At 33.7% G+C, this 25,212-nt stretch overlaps 1 protein-coding gene and 1 long non-coding RNA gene across 2 annotated transcripts in view; one reads left to right on the top strand and one right to left on the bottom strand.

The window, feature by feature from the left end:
• LOC108742293 (homeotic protein distal-less) overlaps positions 1–17,512 on the bottom strand; it is a 119,713-nt gene extending 102,201 nt beyond the window's left edge. Inside the window, exons 1-2 of the mRNA XM_018477463.2 lie at positions 16,093–17,512; positions 8,204–8,385 (exon numbers count right to left, since the gene is read on the bottom strand). Of these exons, the coding sequence (XP_018332965.1) occupies positions 8,204–8,385; positions 16,093–16,402 (492 nt within the window). The 5' untranslated portion in view covers positions 16,403–17,512. The remainder of the gene's footprint in view (positions 1–8,203; positions 8,386–16,092) is intronic.
• LOC108742294 overlaps positions 1–25,212 on the top strand; it is a 136,120-nt gene that overhangs the window by 105,873 nt on the left and 5,035 nt on the right. The window contains exon 4 of the long non-coding RNA XR_003232106.1: positions 13,990–14,013. This is a non-coding gene — a long non-coding RNA (uncharacterized LOC108742294). The remainder of the gene's footprint in view (positions 1–13,989; positions 14,014–25,212) is intronic.

Genomic DNA, 25,212 nt, shown 5'->3' on the forward strand with positions numbered 1-25,212 from the left:
AAAATTATTCACGTATTTGTAAGTTGATGGAAAAGTGCCACTTTCGTACTTTCCTTTGGCGTTTTATTCATTAAAATTAATCTGATTTTAATAATACCTCAAGATATTATGCCGACACGTGTGCTAGAAACATAAAACAAGCTTTGTTACCTATAGAAAGGCGTGTTAACTAAAGTACCTACATAAAATAAATCCACTTACAGGTTCCTATTGAAAATTGCTCTTTCTCTATGGGAAAGTTTTAAAATAATAAACAGAAAAAAAAAATAATACGAACAACTCTATTTCCTGTAGTATACGATAATTATTATTAATTAACCTTGTAATTTTTATATTTAATCCATTTCAATTTAAACTACTAATGAGATCACATTATCAATTTTTTCCACATTTTTTCAATACTCTTTTGATAATCACTATCAAATTTCTCCTTTAACCGATCGCGAGCACAAAAGTGATTTATTTTTGCTAAAAGCGACCCAGCCTTGCGCCATCCTTTCTTTTTTTACATCTTTAGCGCATTTTTCGTACACAGATTTCGTCTCCTATTTATGTATGATCTCTAACCCTACTACTTTTACATCACTTACATACCAATATTTTTAAATTATATTTATTAATTTGTGCAAATATTAAAATACTAATATGTATACTCATTGAAATTGGGAATATTTGAAAATTGAGTTCAAAATCGTTTTTAACCGCATCCGTCAATAGTAGTCACTTTATTTCTTTTTTAACTTATTGCTTTTTAAATGAACAAATTCTAACAAATGGTCAAGGATGTGAGATGTTCCACTTTTAGGCCTTATAGGAGTCCTTAGTTAAAGAAGAAAAAATTAATCAATGACAGATACTGTAGCATTCTATTTCTTGAAATCGCAAAACAGGTTTGTGTAATTCTTTAAGCTACGTTAAGTAAAAAGTGTTGGAAATATGTAATTAACACCATAAAAGTGACAAGTAAAGATCTGTTAAACTAATAATAAAACCATTTTTGTACTACGTTTGCCGCAAAAATACAAAAAGAATTCATCTTTTTACAGCAACTACATACGTTGCAGTGATTTCAATTAAGATAAGGTTATATATAAACCTCATTTTTTATAAATCAGTAATAAGTATACGGATATATATANTCGTGCTTTAATTGAAAATTATATGTGTAACTAAACCGATTATTTCCTTAAGTAATTTTATAAAATAATTGTTTTCTATTCTGCTATAAATAGGACCATTTCTTTTTTTAAGTAAAATTCGCATGAAAATAGGCTTATTTAATAAAAAAAATACAAAAACATTAACAATTCTATTTCATTAAGTCATTGTGTGATGTGTGATTTATGAGGTCACAGGAAAGAACGAATGAGTGAGTACGTGTAATAAATGTAGTCAAGAAAAAATGTGTAAACCTTTCCAGATCTAGACAGTTAAAAAACAGGTCAGTAATAAAATAAAATAAAATATCGAATTGTAGGCACTAAGTTCAGTATTTAAACTTCAATTGAAATCTTAAAATATAGTATTAGAGATTATATACATACAATTTTAAACATCTTTTCGAAGTGACTTAGTTTTTAATATGAAATATTATTTCTGAAAATTCATTTCTGAATTTATTACCCACTACACGCTACCTCAAATTAATGAGGAAAAAAATTGTTGCTGTTGTCACACCCCCGCCGGGAGTCGAACCCGGGACCTTTGGCTTTGTGACAACAGCAACAATTTTTTCCCTCATTAATTTGAGGTAGCGTGTAGTGGGTGAAAAATTCAAAAATGAATTTTCAAAATAATATTTCATAGAGATTATATGACAATTTTACGTGTTTTCTTTTCAATATTCCCACGGGGAAGGAAATATCGAACTTTCTTCCTTTGATACGTAATACTATACCTAATAAGTACCATATTATTCTAACTTCTTGAATAATTTGAGTAACGGAGTTCACCTGGCACAGGTGTAAGTATACGCGATAATTTCTAAAATGCAGTAGTAGAAGTGCATTTGTCAACTAGTTTACACACGCACGGATATACATACACACACCACATACGTACGTAAATAGATATACAATACTAGGCCAATGGAAAATGCTGGCCTTGATTTTGCAATTCTACTTTATCATATGCAGGCAATGTCACTTGTTGTAGAAAAATAAATTGCGATTTCATTGTACACGCAGTACGATTTCCTCAATTATTAATAACTACTTGCCGTATAGTATAATTTAGAAATTTCCCGGTAGTTGACTATAAGTCATCTACTAAACTAACAGTGCAACTTGTAGGTATCGTTTCCTAAGACAATTTAAAACAAAATGGAACGAAATTATGCTCTCCGCTTATCATAATCTTTTTGGTACACTCCTAGGTGTCTTCAGACTTGAGGTAGGTACTACCCAACTAGAATTTTGAGGAAGAAGGCAGCTAGGGTCCCTACGAAGTCAGCCACAGTACCTTATGTTTATTCCATTCGAAACTATTCTCTAAATCCTTCCATTTCTAGCCTAATTTCCCTTTTTTAATTAACAACATACAAATATTAGCACCACTTAATGATTGACCGTCAACTAGAATCATTTCACAATGATTTTTCGTTTTATGGCTTCAAAAGTATAAAATTGCACAATTATCCAATGTTAGGCGACATTCCCCTATAAAAATAAATTTCGAGTAATTACCTAGCACGTTTGACAAGTAACTACTTTCATGCCTTACATTACTTTATACAAAACCGACAAAGAAATGTAAGCGCCTCCTACGTAACTGTTACCAATCAGATCTCTAAAAGCTAAACGATCCATTTCAAACTTCTTCACGGTTTAAACAGATCAGTTCACAACGAACTCAATATTTACGTAAGTAATTGGTTAGCACTGAGACGTGAAACAAGAAGGAGTTTTCAATTTTTTTAGAGGAAACCTGAAACAACACGACTGAAACCCAAAGTCAGCATTACTCTAATGATCTGAATTGCTTTATTGAATCTATACTTACCAATCACTAATTACCTTTTTGAAATGTTAAGAGTAGACATAATAAATAATATGGTTTATATCTAATAAGTGTTATCAAACAAATAGGTGAGTTAGTATAGTTTATTAATATATACGAAAAAGAGAACACCATAAATTAATCAAACAATTACAGGTTGTATTTCTATTAAATACCTATTTTTTTTACATCCCTTACATACTAATATTTTTATCTAATTTCTACTAATTTTCTTTTTATTTAAATCTAACTCTACCTCTTCCTTGCTACAGATTGAAAAGTACCAATCAAAAGGTCGTCAGTCCTAAGCCTGGTTGAACACACACCTCCACTTTTTCCTATCCTGATCTCATCTTCGCTTTTCCCTAAAATTAGAACATCCCACATCCTTAACTATTTGTGAACGTAATCTAATCTAGGTCTACCTATATTCTTCTTAACTCCTATTTCTGCTTCTAATATGTCCCTAACTAGCCTTTCGTGCCTGATCATATGTCGTACCAACCTATCTAACATATTCTTTATTGACTTCCATATTTTCCAACAAGTTTCATCACCATAAATAATAAATAATAACAACTTTCTCTTAATACATGTCCTCATATGTGTATACCTAGCTAACATTTCCTATGTATTTTATCTTACAAGATTCTTGTTTGTTAAGAATTCGGTAGAATCTTCTTCGTCAACTTTTCTGGCAACTCCATTCATTCTCATGCTTGTAAAGATACAACGGCATACGTACGTCATCGTCGTGAAAAGCCTTTCATGTAATGTCTATGCCTTGTTTGGCTTACTTAACCCGTTATCCTTGACCCTTTATTTCGCGATCTTGCACACAGATAATGATGCTAATTATTTAGTTAGATTACATGTAAAAAATTTGTTGATAGCAAAACAACAAATCAATGGAATATAAGAAAAAATAGTGAAGACTCTTTGACAGCCAATCGAACATATTAATTAATGTTTGTTTTGTCCGTCTCCAAATGCAACATGTTACTTTTGACACATATACATGTTTGTTTATTATTTAATATATTTCTATCGTGTATATATACATATCTACACATACATGCAAAAAGAAATAGGTACTTGTAAATGTATGTACCTATCTTAAAGCCACCTACGTTGTGACGATATTAAAAGGAGAATTTGTACAAGTTACGCAATTCAACGTTGTTACACCTCAAAGAATTTACAAAATGCTATTGGTGTGTGCACGCATGTATGTGTATTTTGTATTTATCATTTGTGATAAAACGTAAAATTGTAAAACAAGTTTCATTTACATATAGATACGTATATTTTATACAAAAACTCAACAGTAACTGGAAGTTCCACAACCTGGAAATTTTTTATGTTTTCTGAAACTAAATACAGACCCGAAAAATCCCGAAATCGAATAATTTACATGTTTAAGAATAACTAAATACAACAGATCAGCGCGTCACAGGCAGCTCCGACAGAACACAGACCAACTTTTACCTGCTGCGTTAACAGCGCGTTTTACGCTGATGAGATCCAAAAAGATCGAAATCGCGATCCGCGTCTGGCAGTTTAGACAGAATACAGACCACTTCGAATTATTTTATTCGATTATGGTAACGTGCCTACCACGTTGAATTGAGCTACGCCGGGATTCGTTTCAGCAAGTAGATATCCATACATTTAAATGGACCTTGCTGAAGCATACGTAATCCTAAAATGTAGCACTGTACTACAGATGGCGTTTACAGTGCCATTTGTCGTATTTTCTACAACAGATAATAAACAAAACAAAATTTTCATCTAATCTCAAAATAGTATTCATATAATTATTATAAGCTATTCAGTTCAAAGATTCCACATTTTCTATCTTGAGTCAATGTTTGTCTTTCTCAAAAACTAGAGTAAACTTCATGTCTAACAATTTGCTAACAATATTCTAATCTAGATCTACCTCTTGATATCTGAACAATACATGTTTCTAAGTTACCTATAATGTTGTCCACCGTTCTACCTCACCTATTTCTTAAATATTTCTCGTACTCTTTCTATCAATAGCGTTTTTAGCATCCACCTATAACACCACACATTGTTGTTACTTTTCATATACAACTAAATTTGAATTTAGATCTCATTGAATCTTTGTACCGTCAACCTACTTTAGATCCTGAATGATACACTGTATAAATGACCAGAAGGCTGAATTTAAAATAGTCATAGTATGTTTGCTATTGAATCAATCGAGAAACTTTTTATGTTTTTCGAGTGCTTGTTCTGCACATACAGTGAACTGTTAGCGGATTATGTTGCTGTATATTCAGAGTCCACCAGCTAGCAGCTTGGAGGTTTAAAAATCGCCTTAGGTACATTATTATAACATATACACAGGTGCAATATTCTATAGTTTTTATTCTACAGATATACGGTTGCTTATGCATACTTGGGTACATAGAACGTTGAAGCCTTTCATTTCGTTAATTACATCATGTCAAACTTAGAAAGTAAGTGGACACTTGTATTTTCTTTGGATTGGAAATAAGGTTATGGCAACGCTCCGGCATTATTTTTATTGAAAACATTAGTCATTAGTCAAGGACTTCCTTTAGTTTACGTATGCCTTTGTGCACGTCAGTTATTGTGCTGTTTTGGCTTTTGAATGCTCCAACTATGCCTCACTATTTTTTCATCTACGCAGTGGCGTACGTAGCGTTAGTAGCGCCCGCGGCGAACTCCGAAAGTGTCGCCTTTTTCTTGTGCCCAAATGTCCTAGAGCGGGAAAAATTATATGCACTCTAGATCGGGGCATTTACCGTCAGGAGTAGGGTTGCCACCTTTTCAGGCTTTACATAAAGTATTTCTCGACTAAATGGTTAAAAAAAAATGTACTCAGCATAAAAATAAAGTATTTTATTTTTTGTTTTTAAAAACATATTTTTTGTTACACCTACCAGCCAGTAACAAATTGCTGTCGCTCTTAAATACATTAATAGCCTCTAAACATGGCAAACAAAGATTTAAGTAAACTAAAAGTCCATTTTTAATTAGTTTTAATGAAGCTTTATTCCTGTCGTCCCGCCACTTTGTCTTCATAACAGAGAATACTCTTTCTATAAATGCTGAAGTGGCCGGAACGGATAGCAAAAGTGACACTACTTTGAACAGATTCGGGAAATCAGGTTGTTCCGTAAATATGGCTTGCCATTTTTCTGTGCAATATTGTTGATGTAAAAATACTCTGAATTTAGAATAATCGCTTACAAAATTACTGTGTTTACTTAAGGCCTTAAATAAAAGTATTTTTGCGTACTTTATGTGTCTGGTAAAGTATAACGTACGCACAGTCGAAATAGAGTACAATACTTTATAATAAAGTACGGGTGGCAACCCTAGTCAAGAGTCACCCTTCTGACATTACTACTTCTACACACTACATTAAATGAAAGCTTTATAGCTAATTGTTCTTAGAACTAAATCATAGCATTTGTTCGCGTAAATTGATTAATATTTCTAAAAGTGAATGAATGTAGAAGATTTAGGTTTACCTCATACATAAATGTACATTTCTACTACTACTTCACTGAGATAAGACGGCCTTTTTGATTTTAAAGTAAAAGCCAAAGTAAGCCGCCGTGAAGTGAGTCTTTAATAATATGTGATAATAATGCAAACAGCATATCTGCTATAAAAAATATTGCTGCTCTTGTAAATATACATATACGACTTCCGACGGCTGATTTACAGGTTGCTTTAAAAGACGAAACGTCGCGGCCCACTGAAACCTTATAAAACGGACGCGAATGATAAATAACTAACACACTATTCTTAAATATACAGACCTGTATAAATGTTACCGGAAATTTATAAAATGTAGGAATTGTATACAATTCCTGGAAATTGTATGAAATTCTGATATTGTACTAGGAAATGTATAAAACTAATGCTCTCTATGACATGACAGGGACATTACATAATCTCTAATCTGTCATAAATATTTATAAATAACAATATTTTATACATTTCCTAAATAGCCTCACACATATTATACAGGGTGATACATAAAACGATGCAAATAGATTTTTTGCGAGACGATATAGAAGTTGAATCTTGTTGACCATGTGAAGTCATAATTTCCGAGACATTATTTAATTTACTAGTTTTTAACGTCACCGTTATAAGTTTGTCACTCTATAATTTTACGTATATTATATCATAAAGCTTAATTCGATGTACAGAATAAAGCAAAAGATTATTTTTTGTTAAACTTTAAAAATGCATAGATCTATCGTTCAACGATCGCTATAATAAAAACAGAATGTTTGCTCTTGTCAAGGAGGCTAACGTTAGGGTAAAGATTACTCGAAAACAAATCGATGTTATAATTTATTAAAAAGATGAAAGGTTTCGTGACTTTACATTTACCATGACAAACACGGAAACATGAACTACCTAGAAAAATGAGAAACCAACAATAAAAGCGGGGGTTTGTTTCTTTGTCAAAGTGTCTGTATATGCCACGCTTTTGTACTGCAGGGTGCAATTTTCATCATAATAATATCTTCAACCCAAAGAGTGGTTGGGCACGCATCACTGTTTCTTCCCATTTTGAGCCAATGTTCGAATTTATCGAAAACTAGGGCAATTTAAATCTTTATTTGCTAACAATAATCTAATCTGTATTGTTTGATATCAGTCTATATTTCGGATATTTCTTTTTGATTTCCACAGCGCCCTCTGTTCTCCTACTCATTCTAATACCTCATCTTTTCCAACATTTTCTTTCCATTATTTTTAACATCTTCATATAAAAGCCTTTAAGTATGTATGGAGTCTTCTCGACAAAAGAAAAGTAAACATGACCGTTTATAATGAGTTCGCTTGTAACGTCGACTCCATGACAGCGAAATTTGTACTTTGGATTGGATTTGTATGTTAAACCAGGTAAAAACTTTCATTTACCTGCAGCGTCTTCTGTTGTAGCAACAAACAGGTACAATTTTAAATCTAACCGTTTATAAGGACTCCGTCTGTAATGTCAGGTCGCATATAATAGCGAAATTGTATACTTAATTTTGCATTTTCTATATATAACCATACATTACCTAATATGGACCATTAGTGACTTAAATTACTGTAGCACTTAATTAATTGGACGTAATTAGAATGGAACATCTCATTATATTTTGGGCATTGTAATAAAAAAAAAACGAAGGACACCGACCTGTGTTTGCGTAAGTCCTAAACTAGCAGCAAGCTCGGCCCTTTCGGGCAATGCCAGATACTGCGTCCTCTGAAACCGTCGGTTTAACTGCTGGAGTTGAAGACTCGAGTAGATAGTCCGAGGTTTTCGCATTTTCTTGCCTTTGCTGCCGGCCGTCGGTCTGTCTAACGACAAGCATTTATCTGTAACAAATCGAAATCGGTTAAATTCCCACTTCTTACCCTTATTTTAAAATGTTTGTGTCAAAATCAAAACCAGATTGGAGGGCAAAGAACAGTTTAATTAACAAATTAATACTAACAATTTGCCTTATAGTGCAAGGCTATTTCAAGATTGGTTTTAATGTTAATATTCTTCTTCTGTAGACAATTTCAAATATGACAGTGGTACACTAGAATTTTGAGGGGCAGCTAGGATCCCAACGAGATGAAGGGAATATAAGGCCTTGTCTCACCGTTCTCTCATCATTATCAGTACCGTATAGAGTTCTTATTTTTGGTGTTTACTTGATCGAACCCCTAAACCCCCAAATCTACATAAGACAGATGATAGCAACTACCATTTCTGTCTAAAGTTATAAATGTGTTAGATTTGCTTCATAAGATGTTTATGAAAAGCTCATAAAAAGCATACATCATTTTAGTATTCTTATGATTTTTTTTCATGGTAAGTTCTCATTAGGAATCTACAGAGAAATCCCTCTCTGGTATGCCCCTTATAAATTCCAGTCGATTATAGTTAATAGTTTTAATTTACAATGTTAAAATACGGAAGCAGTTTCTTTAAAAATAGACGTTAGCTATTAACATCCATTTGTACCTTCAAATTCACAAATTCATTATAAAATCAGGAAAATATTTACAATTACGTTATCTAAAGAGACAATCACAGTTTACTAATGAGACCTTTTTCTTACAGTGGAGAAACTTTTAATAAGAGAAAGAAAATTAATTCATGTCCGACCATGGTTATTAAAAGATATAAGATAATGTAAATAATAAACTAGATACAATGCTTTTACAGAATTATATAAAGTTAATTTCCTCTCATTTGGTACTGATAATAATTCGTTTTTAGCTGCATTTATACATAGTATAGAGAATTAGAACACAACACTGGACTTTATTATTGCCATTAATCATTGTTGACAAAACCGTGTCAAAGATACGGCAAACTAATGTAGTTAGGTGAACACACAGCAAATTTACACAGTCAAGAAAAAGGGATTTTAAATTAATCAACTAGCACAAACAGGAAATGCAGTTGTTGTCTTCCGTTAGGTTCGCTGTAGTACCAATATGTATAATCGATTGACTATGAAAATGAGCGAAGTAAACCATAACGAATGAGATAATGGTTTACATGTCGCATATTTTTTTTAAGAACGCATGTATTTCTTATTAATAAACTAACCTAAAAGCTGCTTCCCAGATAATGAGAACTCATTTTATAAAGCGTTTTCTTTTCCCACATTATAATTTACATTACATATTTATTTATGTTTATATGAATACTTTAGAGCTAATGAAAGTATTCGAGGCCTAATAAAAATTGAAAAGGTGGTCGACTTTCCTTACCTTATACGACGTCTGATAGCTTAGTAAGTAGTTGGTAGAGACATACAACCAAGAATAAGTGCAGGGTTGAAACACTATTGACTAAAACAAATCGTATTTGTCCTTGCGAACTGTTAATTTTGGAATTCGAAGAAAATGGAAAAATTAGAAGAATTTAAAACGCGATTGACAGATAATAAAAATCCGTGGATGTAAAGGAAGTCAGAAATTAAGAGATAGTAGAAAAGTAGAAGAACAAGGGGTGCTGCAGAAGTCAACAAGGAAACAAAAAGACAGGATAATTAAGCACATGAAGGTCACAAACAGGATGTTGCAGTTTTTATTAACAGAAAAGAGTAGAGAAGTCCAGGAGTCCAACACTGGTCTTCGGACTAACAATCCTCAGTTGATAATGACAAATGGTTAAAATTTCTAATTTGATTTGCTGTTTAATTAGTGCATTATACTTTTTTACACATACACCTACCAATGTTAATGATTCATATAAGCAAGTAAAGCTTATCTGTATCGTTATCCTTGATAAGGTTTAAAACTGCAGATCGGATTTTCAAAATTTTTCGTTAAACAGAAAACATGCACTTCCAAAGAGGTTTTGGACCAATGCATTCACCACACTATCATCTATTGACGTAGTTTTATTTGCAGATTGCAACCAATATATTAAATTGAAGGACAACATTAAAAGATGTTTTATAAACACATTTGGAGGATCTTGGTTCTGTATCTTTATAGCAGATCTTGGTCTTATTTTTGTATTGCTGCTATATCATTGTATTGGTTTGTGTATCGGTTTCAAAAATTTCGGTGGTTTGCTTTTTTGTAATTTACAGTGAAACAAAGAACAAGACTTGGAGCATCTTGGTCTAGCATCTTTTAAGTAGATCTTGCTCTTACTTTGGTATCTCTACTGTTGATGTTTGTTTAGTCTGCATATTGGTACCCGAGATAAAAATGTTCAGTCTCTCAGAGTCTCTGAAAGCGAAACTCGAGTCTCCGTCTCTCATCGAATCTCTCCGATGTCGCTGAGAGAGGCTGTCAAAAAAACTGTTTAGCGTCTCTGAATGAGAGATTCGAGTCGCTCATAGAGAGATCCTCATTTCGTATCCAGTCTCTAAACGAGAGACTCGAATCTCTCAATAAGTGGTCTCTCGATAGACATGGTTAAAATTTTCTAAGTTCAACATATTTCAGAGATCCCAGTCTCTCAATTTTTCAGTTTTATTCATTCAGTCTCTCTATCAGAGACTCGAATCTCTGAATTAACAATTTTATCGTTCTAAGTTCAACATATTTCAGAGATCCCAGTCTTTCTACGAGAGACTCGAGTCTCTTAATTTTTCAGTTTTATTCATTCAGTCTCTCTATCAGAGACTCGAATCTCTGAATTAACAATTTTATCATTCGAGTCTCTCTTACAGAGACTGTGAGAGATCCATAAAAACACCTCGGCAATAACTGAGAGACTGTGAAAGACTGTAAGAGACGCTCTCAAAGACGCTGAAAGACTCTGAAAAACTCTGAGAGACTGGAGAGAGACTGAAAATTTTTATCTAGGGTAATGAAGACTTTGTTGTTTTGCTTCTTTGCACCGAGAAGGTGACTATTGGTGGTTACAAGTCTACAATTGCGTATATAAATAGTAATTTAAAAATTTATTCTTAAGGGACAATACTAACCAATTGACAATCTCAATTATTGTATTTAATTTACAAAGCTCAGGACAGAGCTAGGTTTACGTTTAGGTAATATTAGGTCATAAGTATGGCAGAGCTTCCACTTTTTCTTTCTTGAAGGACTTTAACCTATAAGTGAATGAACCGCTAAACCTTTTAAGAAACGGGTGCTTTTCGATTGGATCTTTCAAACTTTTGCAATCTACCTACCAATAGGCTTTTACAGTAGAGACCATGCAGAGATAAAGATGTTAGCCTTTTCCTAGCCGCTACTTATACCTTATTATTAGCAATATGGAGTGGTACAGCTTGTTATTACTCAATTGCTCAAATTGGGGTAATGATAAGTTCCACTACTGGGTTACTTGGCCGTCAAACTGGCATATCTAATTGCCAAATGATTACGGCACTTATGTACGTGGATATAGATACGTGTTAAATGGCTAAGATGCGTTGCGTACAACACAAGCAAATAATATGTCTTACGTATGTTAACATATGCTGTTCTGAATGTTAATGCGAATAAATATATTGCAGTATGAACAATGTGCGTGCCCAGCTCCTCAAAATAAAGAATTTGTGAATTTATTTTGTCATAACAGACAAGACGCTCTTTCTGTCTGCATCATCATAATATCATCATAAAGTCGTCAATCGTAAGACAGGTTGGGTACGCACCTCCTCTCTTTCCTAACCTGAGCATAGAAGTGACTTCTTTTTATTGAAGACGACTAGACCCTGCGTTCTCCTCTGTTTTATATCTCTACTACTCCTTCCATCCTGACTTTTCTGATTTCCTAGATATCAAAAATGAGCCACTTCTTCTTATTTATATTCGCTATTTCCCTGCTTTTCCCTTGCATACCAGTACCGCCTTCATATGTTGTCAAAATATTTTCAGATGAATTCAATTTCAAGCTATTTAATGTGGTATTTGATCTTTATTAACTGTTGCATGATAGGTGACAGTAACATTGTAGATAAATAATGAGGTATTATCATTTAAGGATATCTTTGGTTGTAAACAAAGTAAAAAATGAACGAAAGTAATACTTTACTTGATTTGTATGAGAAGATCGGTTACATATATCGCTGATAACGTTAACTTATTAAGTATTCCCTCAACGATTCTTCTTTTTTTTAGTGAAAATTTCAAACTATTAAAGCTTGATTTTTGTTTACATTCTTAAAGATCATATTTTAACGACATGATGATGGACTAATATATAAATTAGTCAAATTTTACAATTTAGATAAAAGAACTACCTACAATAATGAAGATTTATTGCAAGTAAAAGCACAGGACTCAGGCGAAGTCCGACGGATACAATCAAATTAATATGTACCTGTAAATAATGTATCCTACAGATTATTTATTTCAAAATATCTTTGTCCAGTGTACAATTCTTTTAATATTCTCTTTAATCGTTCTAATTCGTAAGTAATAATAAGGGAACATAAGTCCAATAAATACTATTTAAAGCTGCTAAAGGTTGTTTTACGCTTTGAAAGATTTTGAAAGCTTGGCTCATTTAGGACTGTTTTCAGAGAAGCGGGAGACATTTTCAAATAGACGTAGTTGAAGAAGTATATTCCACACGCTCTTCAAATTATTGATTTTCACTGGCACGACACAAAAAGAAAAAAATCCGTCAAAGGAATTTGTAATTTCTATGTTCTCTGAACGTTTTGTCTTACATGTTTTTGAAATCTTACTTTTTCTACAGGTAATAGGTATATCTACGTATACATTTTTCTTTTCAGTTTTGTCAATCTTTCTACGTAATTTTTTGTTACCACAATTTCACAATGCTTTCATCCTAGTTCATTATTTAATGAAGCTCCAAACACAACAATCCAATTTTTACCTCCTCAACTGTAATGGTTGGGAATTCTAATTTGCGCGGAAATTTTGAATGCTTCTTGCTCTACGTACAGTATGTTGCTTGTTTTACGTCAGTAGGTAGCTGCTATTAATACATTCCCTATTGATTTTCGCGTTTGTAATGAAAACGTCTGTGGTTTTTCCTCGACCTTCTCGTTTATTAATTCAAAAGGTACCTGTTCCCTCTTTGTTAAACATAAACTGACGACTTATTCAAAATACTATTACAAATTATAATATTTTGCCTTAATTTCTTTAAATCTAATATGAATTAACCGATAAATTTCATGTGTGATGTTTTTCTTCCTAATAGTTTACAAAATACCTATTACTTTAATATTAATTAGTTAAATAAATATTTAACCCTTTTACTTTCAAAGAATCTTTTTTATTAAAAACAAAAGCTGTTGGGCGTCTACCCTTCCTTCACAATTCCATTGCATATCTTATAAAATTATTGAAAAATGTCAGTGGTTAGTAAGAGTTTCGGCTAGTTTATAGTACGAATAGTTTCAAAAAGGTACCTTTCTAATAATATAAAACAAAGTTTGTTTAATTAAGAAATCAGTCACCTATATTTAGACATATATTACGTATCTAATTATAAGTGCCATATTGTAATTAATTTTCTCCGTTTTTTTTTTGTTTCAGCTACTTCGTAAGATGAAGCAATCGGTAAGTAATACTCGAATCAATATTATCCGTTATTTATCCAGTTATGTTTTTCTAACCCATCTGGAGTTCACTGCGATTAAATTGAGCATCGGTATTAGTAGTAAGTAAGCCAATTTAATGTAATTAGGCGCGTGTTTACAATAATCAACTAAATTGATCAGATTATTCACGGCAAATCTTGAAACTTAATTGAACGCACCACCGTCGGTGTCAATTCGAGGCAGGTACATGTGCAGTAACTCTATACGTATCTATATACCTTGCCACGAAAGTAATATCTAAATACCTACTCATTAGATGCGTATATGAATATAGACTCGGCATAAATAACCATAAAAGTATAGCTGTATGGGTGTTTATATATGTATATGGATAATTTCAATTGGCATTTATTCCAATTGAAACGAACGTTTGTGCCATAAACTGACAAGGTAAATTGCTCTGATTTGCCTAAGTGAATTCTGCAAGTTCTACCTGTGCGCTTTTATTAATCGTACTTTCAATAACATAAATTATACGAAATGTTTTGTCAACACATGAAACTGTCAGTTTAATATTTTATTCGAAACAGTCCAGTATTCTAGTAATAAAGACTTCTCCTAATAGAGATCCCTTAAACATAATTTGTGATGTAAGAATAAATCGGTATTGATTATTTTGACCATCTATATCACTAAATCCCTTCGTAGGCCCAGCGAAGAGTGTGTTACATATCAAATAAGGCTTATTGGTACTTAAGCGTCAGCTAATGCCTTATTGTTAAATGTAGATTTTGATTGTCCGGCTGAATGTTTGTTTAACCGATAATAACGAAAACATATCTGTAGTTAAGGTCCATCATCAGGTATCAGTAGATTACTCTTGATGTAGACAACTTAGAAGAGTGGGCAATGTCTCAAATTAAAAGTCTCGTTATTATCTCCAAAAGAACGAAGTGGTTTTTCTTAAATTGCTTTGATACAACAATTCTTGATAGTTATCTATATTTCATTAGGATTTTTGCACTTATTTTATGATTTGCATCTAAAATATATTCATTATTATTTCAACAGCCTGTAAAATTAATTCTTCTTCTTCAATCAATGAAAAATGTGTATCATTCACTTCTGTAAAGTGTAAAGGTTTGTTTGAACTAACTAAACAAGAACAGAAAATTAGATTCGCGTTCCTCAATGTGATGAGAACTATTATCAGATAAATCGTCATAAAGCTCATCATCATAATCACGTCGTTTAAAAAAAGTAATGGAAGGTGGCAGAATACTGAAAGGTGTGTTAATTATTGCTACTTCTGTGTACTAATTCATGTGTAACCGAAATGGTTTATATTTTATGACTGTGTTGGATGAGTGCTCGATGTCTCAAGTATTATCATTACCTCCAAATGGAAAAGCCCTTTTTTTAAATTTATTTTTCGCCACTTCATAATATCTGCTTTGAAACAACAATCATTGGCAATGCATTCAATTAGGATTTTATACACTTATCTTATGAGTACTGTATGAAACATATTCGTTCTTAATCATAAATATATTATACAATAGGTCGACCTATTGTTTCAAATATCTCAGTGCCCCTATCGAATATGGTTGAATCATAAAATTACTAATTGAACCGACCATAAGACTTTGCCGTCCGTCATTTTCAAAAGGAGTACCTAAGTTTCTCTTTGACTGAAGGAAAGATTGGATAAAGTTATAAGACTTTTCTTTCTTTTCGATGTAATGTTATTCACAAACTTAAACAGAAAATTATGATATACCCACAGATTTTTGCCATTTGCATGCTTTTGTCTAAATAACGTTTTAAATCGTCGATTCAGAAATTTCCTTTAAAACACTCCAATAGGTTTATAAAAGGGTACATTTTAAAAACCTTCTGTTAGTTTAATATTGCGCCTACAGTTTAAACCTCTTCTTCAGTTCATCATACAGCCACTGAAAGAAATAACTTCCCCCAAGGCGATAACGAATTATCAGTTATCGTAAGATAATTTTCAGATTGAGGAGTTGTACTAACATAAGTAATTAAAGAGATATAGATGTAATTCAGTGGAAAAGATTTAAAAGGAGAACTATACCTTCATCCTTGGGAGAGGGCGGACAGTTAGCAGCATAGGATCCGAGATGATACCCGCTGTATGTGTTTTGGTGCATCGGCGGAAACGGATAAGCGCTAAGAGCTCCCCTAGGACTGGGGAATCCTGTATCATGACCTCCCGGGGGTCCAGAGTGCGCGTTACCCGCCGGAGAGTTGAACGGGTGTTGATACGTCGTCCTTAACGGGCCATATCCGTGTTGTTGCAATTCAATAAATGCACTTTTCGACACCGGTGTCGAATTGTTGCTATCGTGAGGTGTCGGGGGGCCTAAATGACCGTCGCCCGACATCGCGGGTGTTCCTGGTGGATCTTCGTTCGGGCCCCCAAACGGGGAGCCCAAATCTGTGAAGTTCAACGTCGTAAACGGCTTGCTGTCCACTTTGATAAAATTGGGAGGCGTCTTGACCACGTTTAAAAGCTCGTTTAGTTTCAACAGAGGGTCATAGACGCTCAGGTTCAGATTGGCCTGATGATGATGGTAATGGTGATGATGGCCAAAGTATGTCCCTGCAATCTTGAAGGATGTGATCACTTGCTGCAGTCAAAAAACACTTTGGGTAACCGACGGGCAAACCACCACACGATATTTTTCACCTTTAGAACGCTTGCCGTGATTGTTCAGTTTTGTACAGAATCGTTTAGTCGTTAGCTATCACAAAGTTGATTGAGCAGAATTTGCATTCCTGAGATTTGTGATCTGTTTCCTCAAATTCTTGCTTCTCACTGGTAACGTTTGCAGTAAAAAGCAAAATTAGGGTGGTGCATGAACATTACACTAGACATATCCTCAAGCTTTTTCAAAAGCACCCCGCAAGCTTTTACGATATAAAGCTATCCTTGGAATCCAAGCTTGCAAATTTATTTTGAGCGCACTTTGGGTAGCTTTTAAGACTTCGTTCTTTCACTTGGAAAATCTCTGGGGATCTTCAAAGAATCTTCGTCCTTCGTCCTTGTTGTAGAACTTGGATCCAAAAAAATTGTTGTAAAATAACAAAAACGTAACTTCCTACACGTGATTATGGAAGGCGAAAACTTCGGAAAAATTGTCTCTTAGTTGAAGAAACTTGATGGGTCACTAGGATTTTCACTTGGATTAACACCAAAGAGTTTCATTCAAAGTTCACGAAAATAGCCCACGTTCGCGGTAGTAACAGTGCATTACAGCAATTTAAAGATAACAATTCGTAATTTGAACAATTTAACTCGGTCCGAACAGTTTAATAATATTAATCAAGGAGCAGGAGTAATTGACTGCATTCAACTTCGATAATATGTGTAATTCACACTATAATTGCATAAAACCATTCGAAGATTAACCCGAAACCAAATTACACGAAATTGACTGTGTATGTCGTTTTTTTCGTCGAAAATTGCTCCTCAACATCACCCATCTACTTCCTACGAGCGTAGGTACTATAATGAAGAATAATCATATAATAGTTGGCTTGGGATTTAGCTTCTCCTTTCAACCGACAGGTTTCGCTACCCTTCAGGGTACCGCTTATTTTGCCACACCTTAAAGCGTTTTCATTGGCTTAAATCCTGTTCTGGGAGTTGTTTAAACCTGTTTTTATGGTCTCATGACTGCTAATGGGTGGAGAGACTAAAGTAATTTCGAAAAGTCCCCGCCCCACCAGACTTGCAGACGCTTCATTTTTGGGTTTGGTTCGGTAGGTATACCAACCCTTTGCGGCAGCGGTTGCAAAAATAATCGAATTTATCCTGTCATGGTTGTCACAAGTATGTGTACTTGCATTATAAAGTGGTCTACGCTGATGGAATAATATTTAATGTCTCCTTCTTAATAAATTGCGCACGCTTTCGATTTGTTTTAAAATCGAATTCAATTAAACGATCGCGTCGCTCGGGTGTCGAACAAATACACTTCCCCACTATATAATCACTTAAATATATTTGTAAAAAACTGGTGCTTGTGATAACATTAAATGTGAAAACGCTAGGAAATTCAAGTGTTTTTCATAATTGTGTATAGGTGTTTTATTGATTTTAAGATAGATCACTAACAAGAAAACAATTAATCTGTTACCATTGAGATTAGTTTAAGTGCCTACCTATCGCTATCGATTATAGTACAAAATTAATCTTACTGCTTAAAAAAATATCTTTTCATGATTATCTCGAACGCTAGGATACAGATTAGGTACAGACTTATAAAGAAATGTAATTGGTAACATTTTTTCTGCACCAGGTACAATACAAATTCTCAACACTAAGGGCCTCAACCCATCAGTGATGGATTCGTTCGTACTTTAGTTTCACATTTTCTTAAATGTAGGTATCAACTACATATACTGTATGTACATATTTATATCTATCTTCATGTCGATCCTTCATTAAAACTATTTCGGTTCATTCGATGTCCTCGCATTCTAAATATAAAATATCTTTTCGTTCTTATACTTAACGCTAGCTTACACAGTAGGTACAGACTTATAAAGAAATGTAATTGATAACACCTTATTTGTGCACCAGGTACAATAGAAATTCTCAACGCTGAGGGCCTCAACCCATCAGTGATGGATTCATTCGTACCTTAGTTTCACATTTTCTTAGATGTAGATATCAACTACTTATGCTATATCTACATATTTATATCAATCTTCACGTCGGTCCCTCGTTAATACTGTTCTTCGTTGGTAGATTCTTTAGGTCCTCTCGATGTCCTCGTATTCTAAGCATAAAATATTTTTTCGTTCTTATACCTAACGCTAGGATACACACTAGGTACAGACTTATAAAGAAATGTAATTGGTAACACCTTTTTTATGCACCACGTACAATACAAATTCTCAACGCTAAGGGCGTCAACCCATTAGTGATGGACTTGTTCGTACCTGTTTCACATTTTCTTAAATGTAGGTATCAACTACTTATACTATATGTACTTATTTATATCTATCTTCACGTCGGTCCCTCGTTAAAACTGTTCCTCGTTGGTAGATTCTTTAGTTCCTTTCGATGTCCTTGTATTCTAAGTATAAAATATTTTTTCGTTCTTATACCTAATAGTTACATGCAGAGTTCAGACTTTTAAAGATATAAAATAGATAACCACCCTTTTTCCCGCACCACGTACAATAGAAACTTTCAACACCAAGGGCCTCAACCCATCGGTGAAGGATTCATTTGTACTTTAGTTTCACATTTTCTTAAATGTAGGTATCAACTACTTATGCTATATCTACATATTTATATCTATCTTCATGCAGCACCTGGTGCTCACTGGTAGTCCTCTCCCCTGTTTTGTTAATAAAACAAACATATAATAAATAACAGTAAAATTATTGGAGGTCCTTCCATATTCGATGCAACATCGGAGATGGAAGGACCTCTGAAGAAGCTCGCCACTCGTGCAAGCGAAACGTTGAAAAGCAACTTCAATTGACGACAGCCTTTAGACCCGTATCAGAACAACATCAGTTGTCTCCACCAATTGGAATATGTATACTGTAGGTACACCTAAAATATAAAGTTCATTAAATCAAAATCTAACATTTTTCCAAATTCTACACAAAGATTAAATAGACTTTAATGTGCTTTGTTATAATATACCGTAAATTACGGACTAAAAAATAAAAAAGGTTTTGCATATCCTGGGGAATTATAATCCTTCTCTTGACTCCAGATACCTATAGCAACCACGTACAAAATTTATATCTATTATAAGTAATATTCAGTTTTTAAAAATAGCAATTGTTATAGAATTAATGAGAACTCAAGAACTTTTCGCTTTAAAATACATGTAACTTAACCCATATTTCTTTGCATCATTTACTACAGAGATCATCAGAAACGAATGAAAAAGTAGGTGTGTTATTGTTGAGGCATCAGCGACGGTTGACCCTCTTCTAATAAATATAAGTCTTGTCGGACGAAATGAGATTGAGAGAATGGTGGCGGCCAAAACGGCAACAACAATAACACATCGCTCGTACGAGGATGAGGTTATTTGTGAAGATAATTAATAAATTAGCTCCTTTCACGGCGCCAGTCGGCCCTTTTTGAACAAAAAAAGAACGAAATGTTTAACTGCTCGACCGTTTAAGACTTCAACGCCTCAACATGCACAAGAGGAAGAATTATTATTCTTCGTCGGAAACAACGTTATATTACACTGAATAAAATTTAGTTTATTAAAAAAGCATTATACAATATAAGTAGTATCTACTCTTTAATGCATACAAAATTAAAGACAAACAACGTTTATCAATGAAAAATACGTATCATTCATTTATGTAAAGGGTGAAGGTGTGTTTGAACTAACTAAACATTAGATTCACGTTCTTCAATGTAATGAGAACAATCATCGAATAAATCGACATGAACGCAGTGCTTTATATTCCACAAAGGCGCTCCATGAAATAATCTCGAATGTCACCAGCCCACGGTGATGAGACGGGAGAAAAGGGATACTATACTGTAATTATGTGAGACCGTTCCCTATACTAATTGGATTAACTGTTACTGTTACCATAGTTAGCCCTAATACTGAAGGTACATCCTAAGCTACTGAACGCCCGATAAGATGCTAAATGGCTTGCTAATAAGCTTCAGTCTTCCAGTGGTATGGTTATCGTGTATTATTTGATAATGATTCATTGATTATCCACTTAAATATGCAGACTGTCTAATATTATTTCATCGGTGGATATTTATCTTGCGGATTACAGGCATCGTTTATTAGAATATAATCTATCTGTGGTATCTTTTAGGTGGGTTTTTTCTTACCTATCCATAGGATACAATGGGCACACTTTCCGCATCTTTTAGGTAGAAGTTACCCTAGATTTGTCGGCTTCGGCTTTATCGGTTTGTTCTCGCATCATCATTTAAGTTAAGAATATCATTAGTTCTACGTCCCCTGTCCAAGAAAATCATCAAAACACCAGTAGCTTTCAAGTGATACTAAAGTTCTGATAAATTAACTTTTTTAAATGTTTGCACAGAAAATTAACCTGAACGGGTCCGAATGACCAAAGAATAATTTATGAAAGACAACATATCGTTAACGCCTCTCTATACCTGCGTGTCTCCGACTGAAGACCTGGATCGTTTCAAATGGACCTCCGCATCGACAACGTTGTCAAATAATATCGTTGTCTCCTGGTTCTATATTTTTAGCTTTCAGATATAAAGAAATATATTTTTCTTCATATTTTGTCAGAAAATCAGAAAACCATTTTTGGAGGCTTCATCATTTAACAATTATTAATGAATAAATCTTATTAGGTAGGTGCGTGTCCAACCAGTCTTAGGACTGACGACCTTATGATGATGAAGTATATGTACCTCCGACTGATTGAAGTACAGGACCTCCAGCATGCTCTTGGTGCTCCGGTTTGTAAAAATAATTAATATGTTTTTCATGTAGAAGAACAAATGATTAAATCTGTCTCTCAAAGCGTCATCTTTTTTGGATTCATTTCTATTTGATACTGGAACTCTTTAAGTTCTTAGAAAATCGTAGTAGTACAGTCATTTGGTTCGAAAAATAGTGGTTACCTGGAAAGTTTTCCGGGAGTTTTGAAAACTGGTAATTTTATAGATTTTGGTGTGCTCTTTCCGAATTTCAACTTTGCCAGCTCGTATTTTTGCCGCTCGCGCCGCCATACTGGAAAAATGGCGCCAAAAAGTAGTTTTTTGACAATATCTCCTTTCTGACTCATTTTACGATAAAAACAGTTATACACAAAATGAAACTAGAGACAATTACCTACAATTTATGTATCTACCTTTTTTTCATAAAGTTAATAGTTTAGGCGTACGAGCGCCGCAAAGTGTACTCCAACACACATTTTGGCCAAAAAAACTCATTTCCACACCACCTTGAGGTAGAGTAAGCGGCGCGCTTTTTTTTAACGAGGTATCCCCATATTTTTTATCAAAACTTTCCTGGCAAAACTACCAAATGACTGTACTATAGTGCCAGATCGTGAAACAGGCAAATGATGGTGATGATCCAGAATTGTTTTGAAGGTACTGTGTCCTTCTAAGTATAATTCTGAATAATAGGATGGTAGGTATATTCAAAAGCAGGACATCGTTATTTGTTCGGTTGTATGTGGTTCATTTACGTTACACGTAAGGACAACAGGTGTTTTTATGACAAACTGGCAACAGTGTGTCGACTGATACGAAGAAGAAGGTTCCCGTTCGCGGTAAAATTAACGTGGTACGAACAACGCATAAAAGTCAGCGAAAATGAACAAGGAAAAAGGCCGCAACTAATTCCTGTCTGTTTAACGGCCGACAAAAGTTTTACACGTAGAACTTGTGCCCTCTAATAATCTTCCGTTCGCCTTTAGTAACAGTGTATGCGTATGTATTGTGAATGTGTGTGTGTATGTTTTTCTTTTAACTTATACCGACGCATCACCCACTTCACCACCACCTTGACAACCATCAGCGGGGCACCGCACCACTTCTCGCTGGGGTTGCGATCTATTTGACGGTTATTGATCAGAGAACGCCGCAGAACAGGAAAAAGATTATCTTTTAAAACTTATTATTAGACAAACGTAAATTTGAAACTATTAAACGCCTAATTTATTGGCTATCAGTTTGCACACATTTGTTGCTTTTTCACCGGCTCAAGTCGTAAATCATAAGCAGATTATGACTATGTCAAGAAAAAGATAAGTGCACGGCATACTTTCTTATTTTTTTTTTGTTTTTATCTAAATGTTATTAAGTAGCTAAAGTCCGATTTGTTTTGGGTCTGTAACAAGATTAATAACCGCTTTAATTTAAGGTGATCAGACGACTTCCTTTGAGGAGGTTTATCCTCCTCAGTGTTAGTTCGTCTTTCATTCGTATGTTTACGACCAAATTTACTATATTTTGTAGCAATTTCCAGTGGATTTTATTGCTAAATTCTAATTTGAAATACGAAGAAGTTTATTATTTTTCTTATTCAAAAACCATATACTTTTAAATAAGAATGAGTGGATCGACCGAAAACAAAAAATTTGTACCAAAAAGGGCTAGAAGTATTCAATTATTTTAGAGAAAATTGTGTAATCCATGTGGTGATTTCAAAAAGATAGCTGTCTTTGCCTAAATATTTGGATCACAAGCTAGTGCGAAAGGGGTCTATCTGTAGACAATAACTCTTGAAATGTAAAATTTTTAAAATTGAATGTGAAGATAATCAAACTTAATATAAAGATCGATTTTCTAACGAAAAGTTCTTGAATATTAAAACAATGTGTAAAAATACTGATAAAATAAATTAATGTTTGAGTTTTCAAATAAAATGTATCTGTAAATGCATAGGTATTAATCAGTAATGTTTGTACTAGAAAAATTTCAGCCCACAGGAATAATAAAAACCGCNGGTTTGACGCCGCACCGGTTTTTTTAATTTTTTTAGAAACTCTCACTTTAATATAGACGTTTTTAAAATAAATTTCAATTAAAAAATGGACAAAACTTAGCGTCCCTACTGTACCATGCATCTCTCACCTTCTCGCCTTCTCGTTTCTAATCAATCGATGAACCTCATCATCCTCATGGGTTACCCAGCAAACCCTTCCCTCTCCCTATAACTTACTGTTGTACTACCACACCACAGGTGTCTCTTGTCCAGTGTTATATGCTCTATAGACAACTACTTACTATTGAATAAAAAATGCCATCACTTACAGACCGCTACAATGTTAGGGGATTTTTATGTTAATGGGATTCTTAGATAGTTTGTCACACATCATAACATTGAATCGTATTTGCATGTGATCGATGAAGAAAGAACAAATAATACCAAACCGTAAATCAAAGAAGAAAATTTTAGTAAGAATAAAATAAGATCACTAAACACAATTTCCCGTTTCATTGATTAATGATTGTAGTTGTAGGAGTATTATTTGTAGCTATTCGTTATCGCATGGAAAAATCATAAACTACTAGGTACCTAATTTTTAATTTTCTTGAGACTGCTTCCCATTTAAAGATTCGTCTTAGGTAACAAAACGTAAAGGCGTTTAATATGTTTTTACGCTGGAAGACAGGTGCTTCTTTCAGGATTCAATACACGCCGGCAGATTTTATCTGCGGACTTACACGCTTCAGTTTTAGAGTGCAATATTATTTATGTTGCTCTTTCTTGTACTAACTGACTGTATGATCGTAAAAACATTCTAAAAAAATCATGTTAAAAAATTCAAATCGAAGCTGACCGTGTAAATGGTCTCTAACTCAAAAGTATTTAAAAATTAAGGAAAGCAGTTTCAAGTGGATAAAGTAGTAGTAGTAGTAGTAGTAGTTTAAGTAATCTAATAACAAATGTTAAATTATATAATAAACATAGGTGTACGTAATACACTCACCAAATGGGGGTATCACATTGTATATGTTCCGAGTAGGTACCTAACAGGAACTAAAACTACAAATAAGTCCAGGATAACAACAGAGTATCAAAGACAAAGGACAGTCTCTCAAACTTCTTAATTCTCAGAATAAATTAGTTGATTCCTAAACTTTGAACTTTTTTGATAGGCTGTTTTTGTATTTAATAAATAATTCAGAAGCGGACTTAGTTGAAATCGCACTTTAAATCTGAAGGCACCATTAGTTTCTACGTACTTTTCTACATAAGAATCGTGTTTTATAGATCAGTAAGTTATGTCCATCTAATCATAATTTAACGAGCGCTTTTTTTTGATAGGCTGTATTCGTATATTTTAACCATAAATAATTCAGTAACGGACTTAGTTGAAATCGCACTTTAAATCTGAAGGTACCATTAGATTCTACGTACTTTTCTACATAAGAATCGTGTTTTATAGATCAGTAAGTTATGTCCATCTAATAGTAATTTAACGAGCGCTTTTTTTTGATAGGCTGTATTCGTATATTTTAACCATAAATAATTCAGTAACGGACTTAGTTGAAATCGCACTTTAAATCTGAAGGTACCATTAGATTCTACGTACTTTTCTACATAAGAATCGTGTTTTATAGATCAGTAAGTTATGTCCATCTAATAGTAATTTAACGAGCGCTTTTTTTTGATAGGCTGTATTCGTATATTTTAACCATAAATAATTCAGTAGCGGACTTAGTTGAAATCGCACTTGAAAT

This window comes from Agrilus planipennis, unplaced genomic scaffold (genome assembly GCF_000699045.2).
Source record: "Agrilus planipennis isolate EAB-ADULT unplaced genomic scaffold, Apla_2.0 scaffold339, whole genome shotgun sequence".
Lineage (NCBI taxonomy): Eukaryota > Metazoa > Arthropoda > Insecta > Coleoptera > Buprestidae > Agrilus > Agrilus planipennis.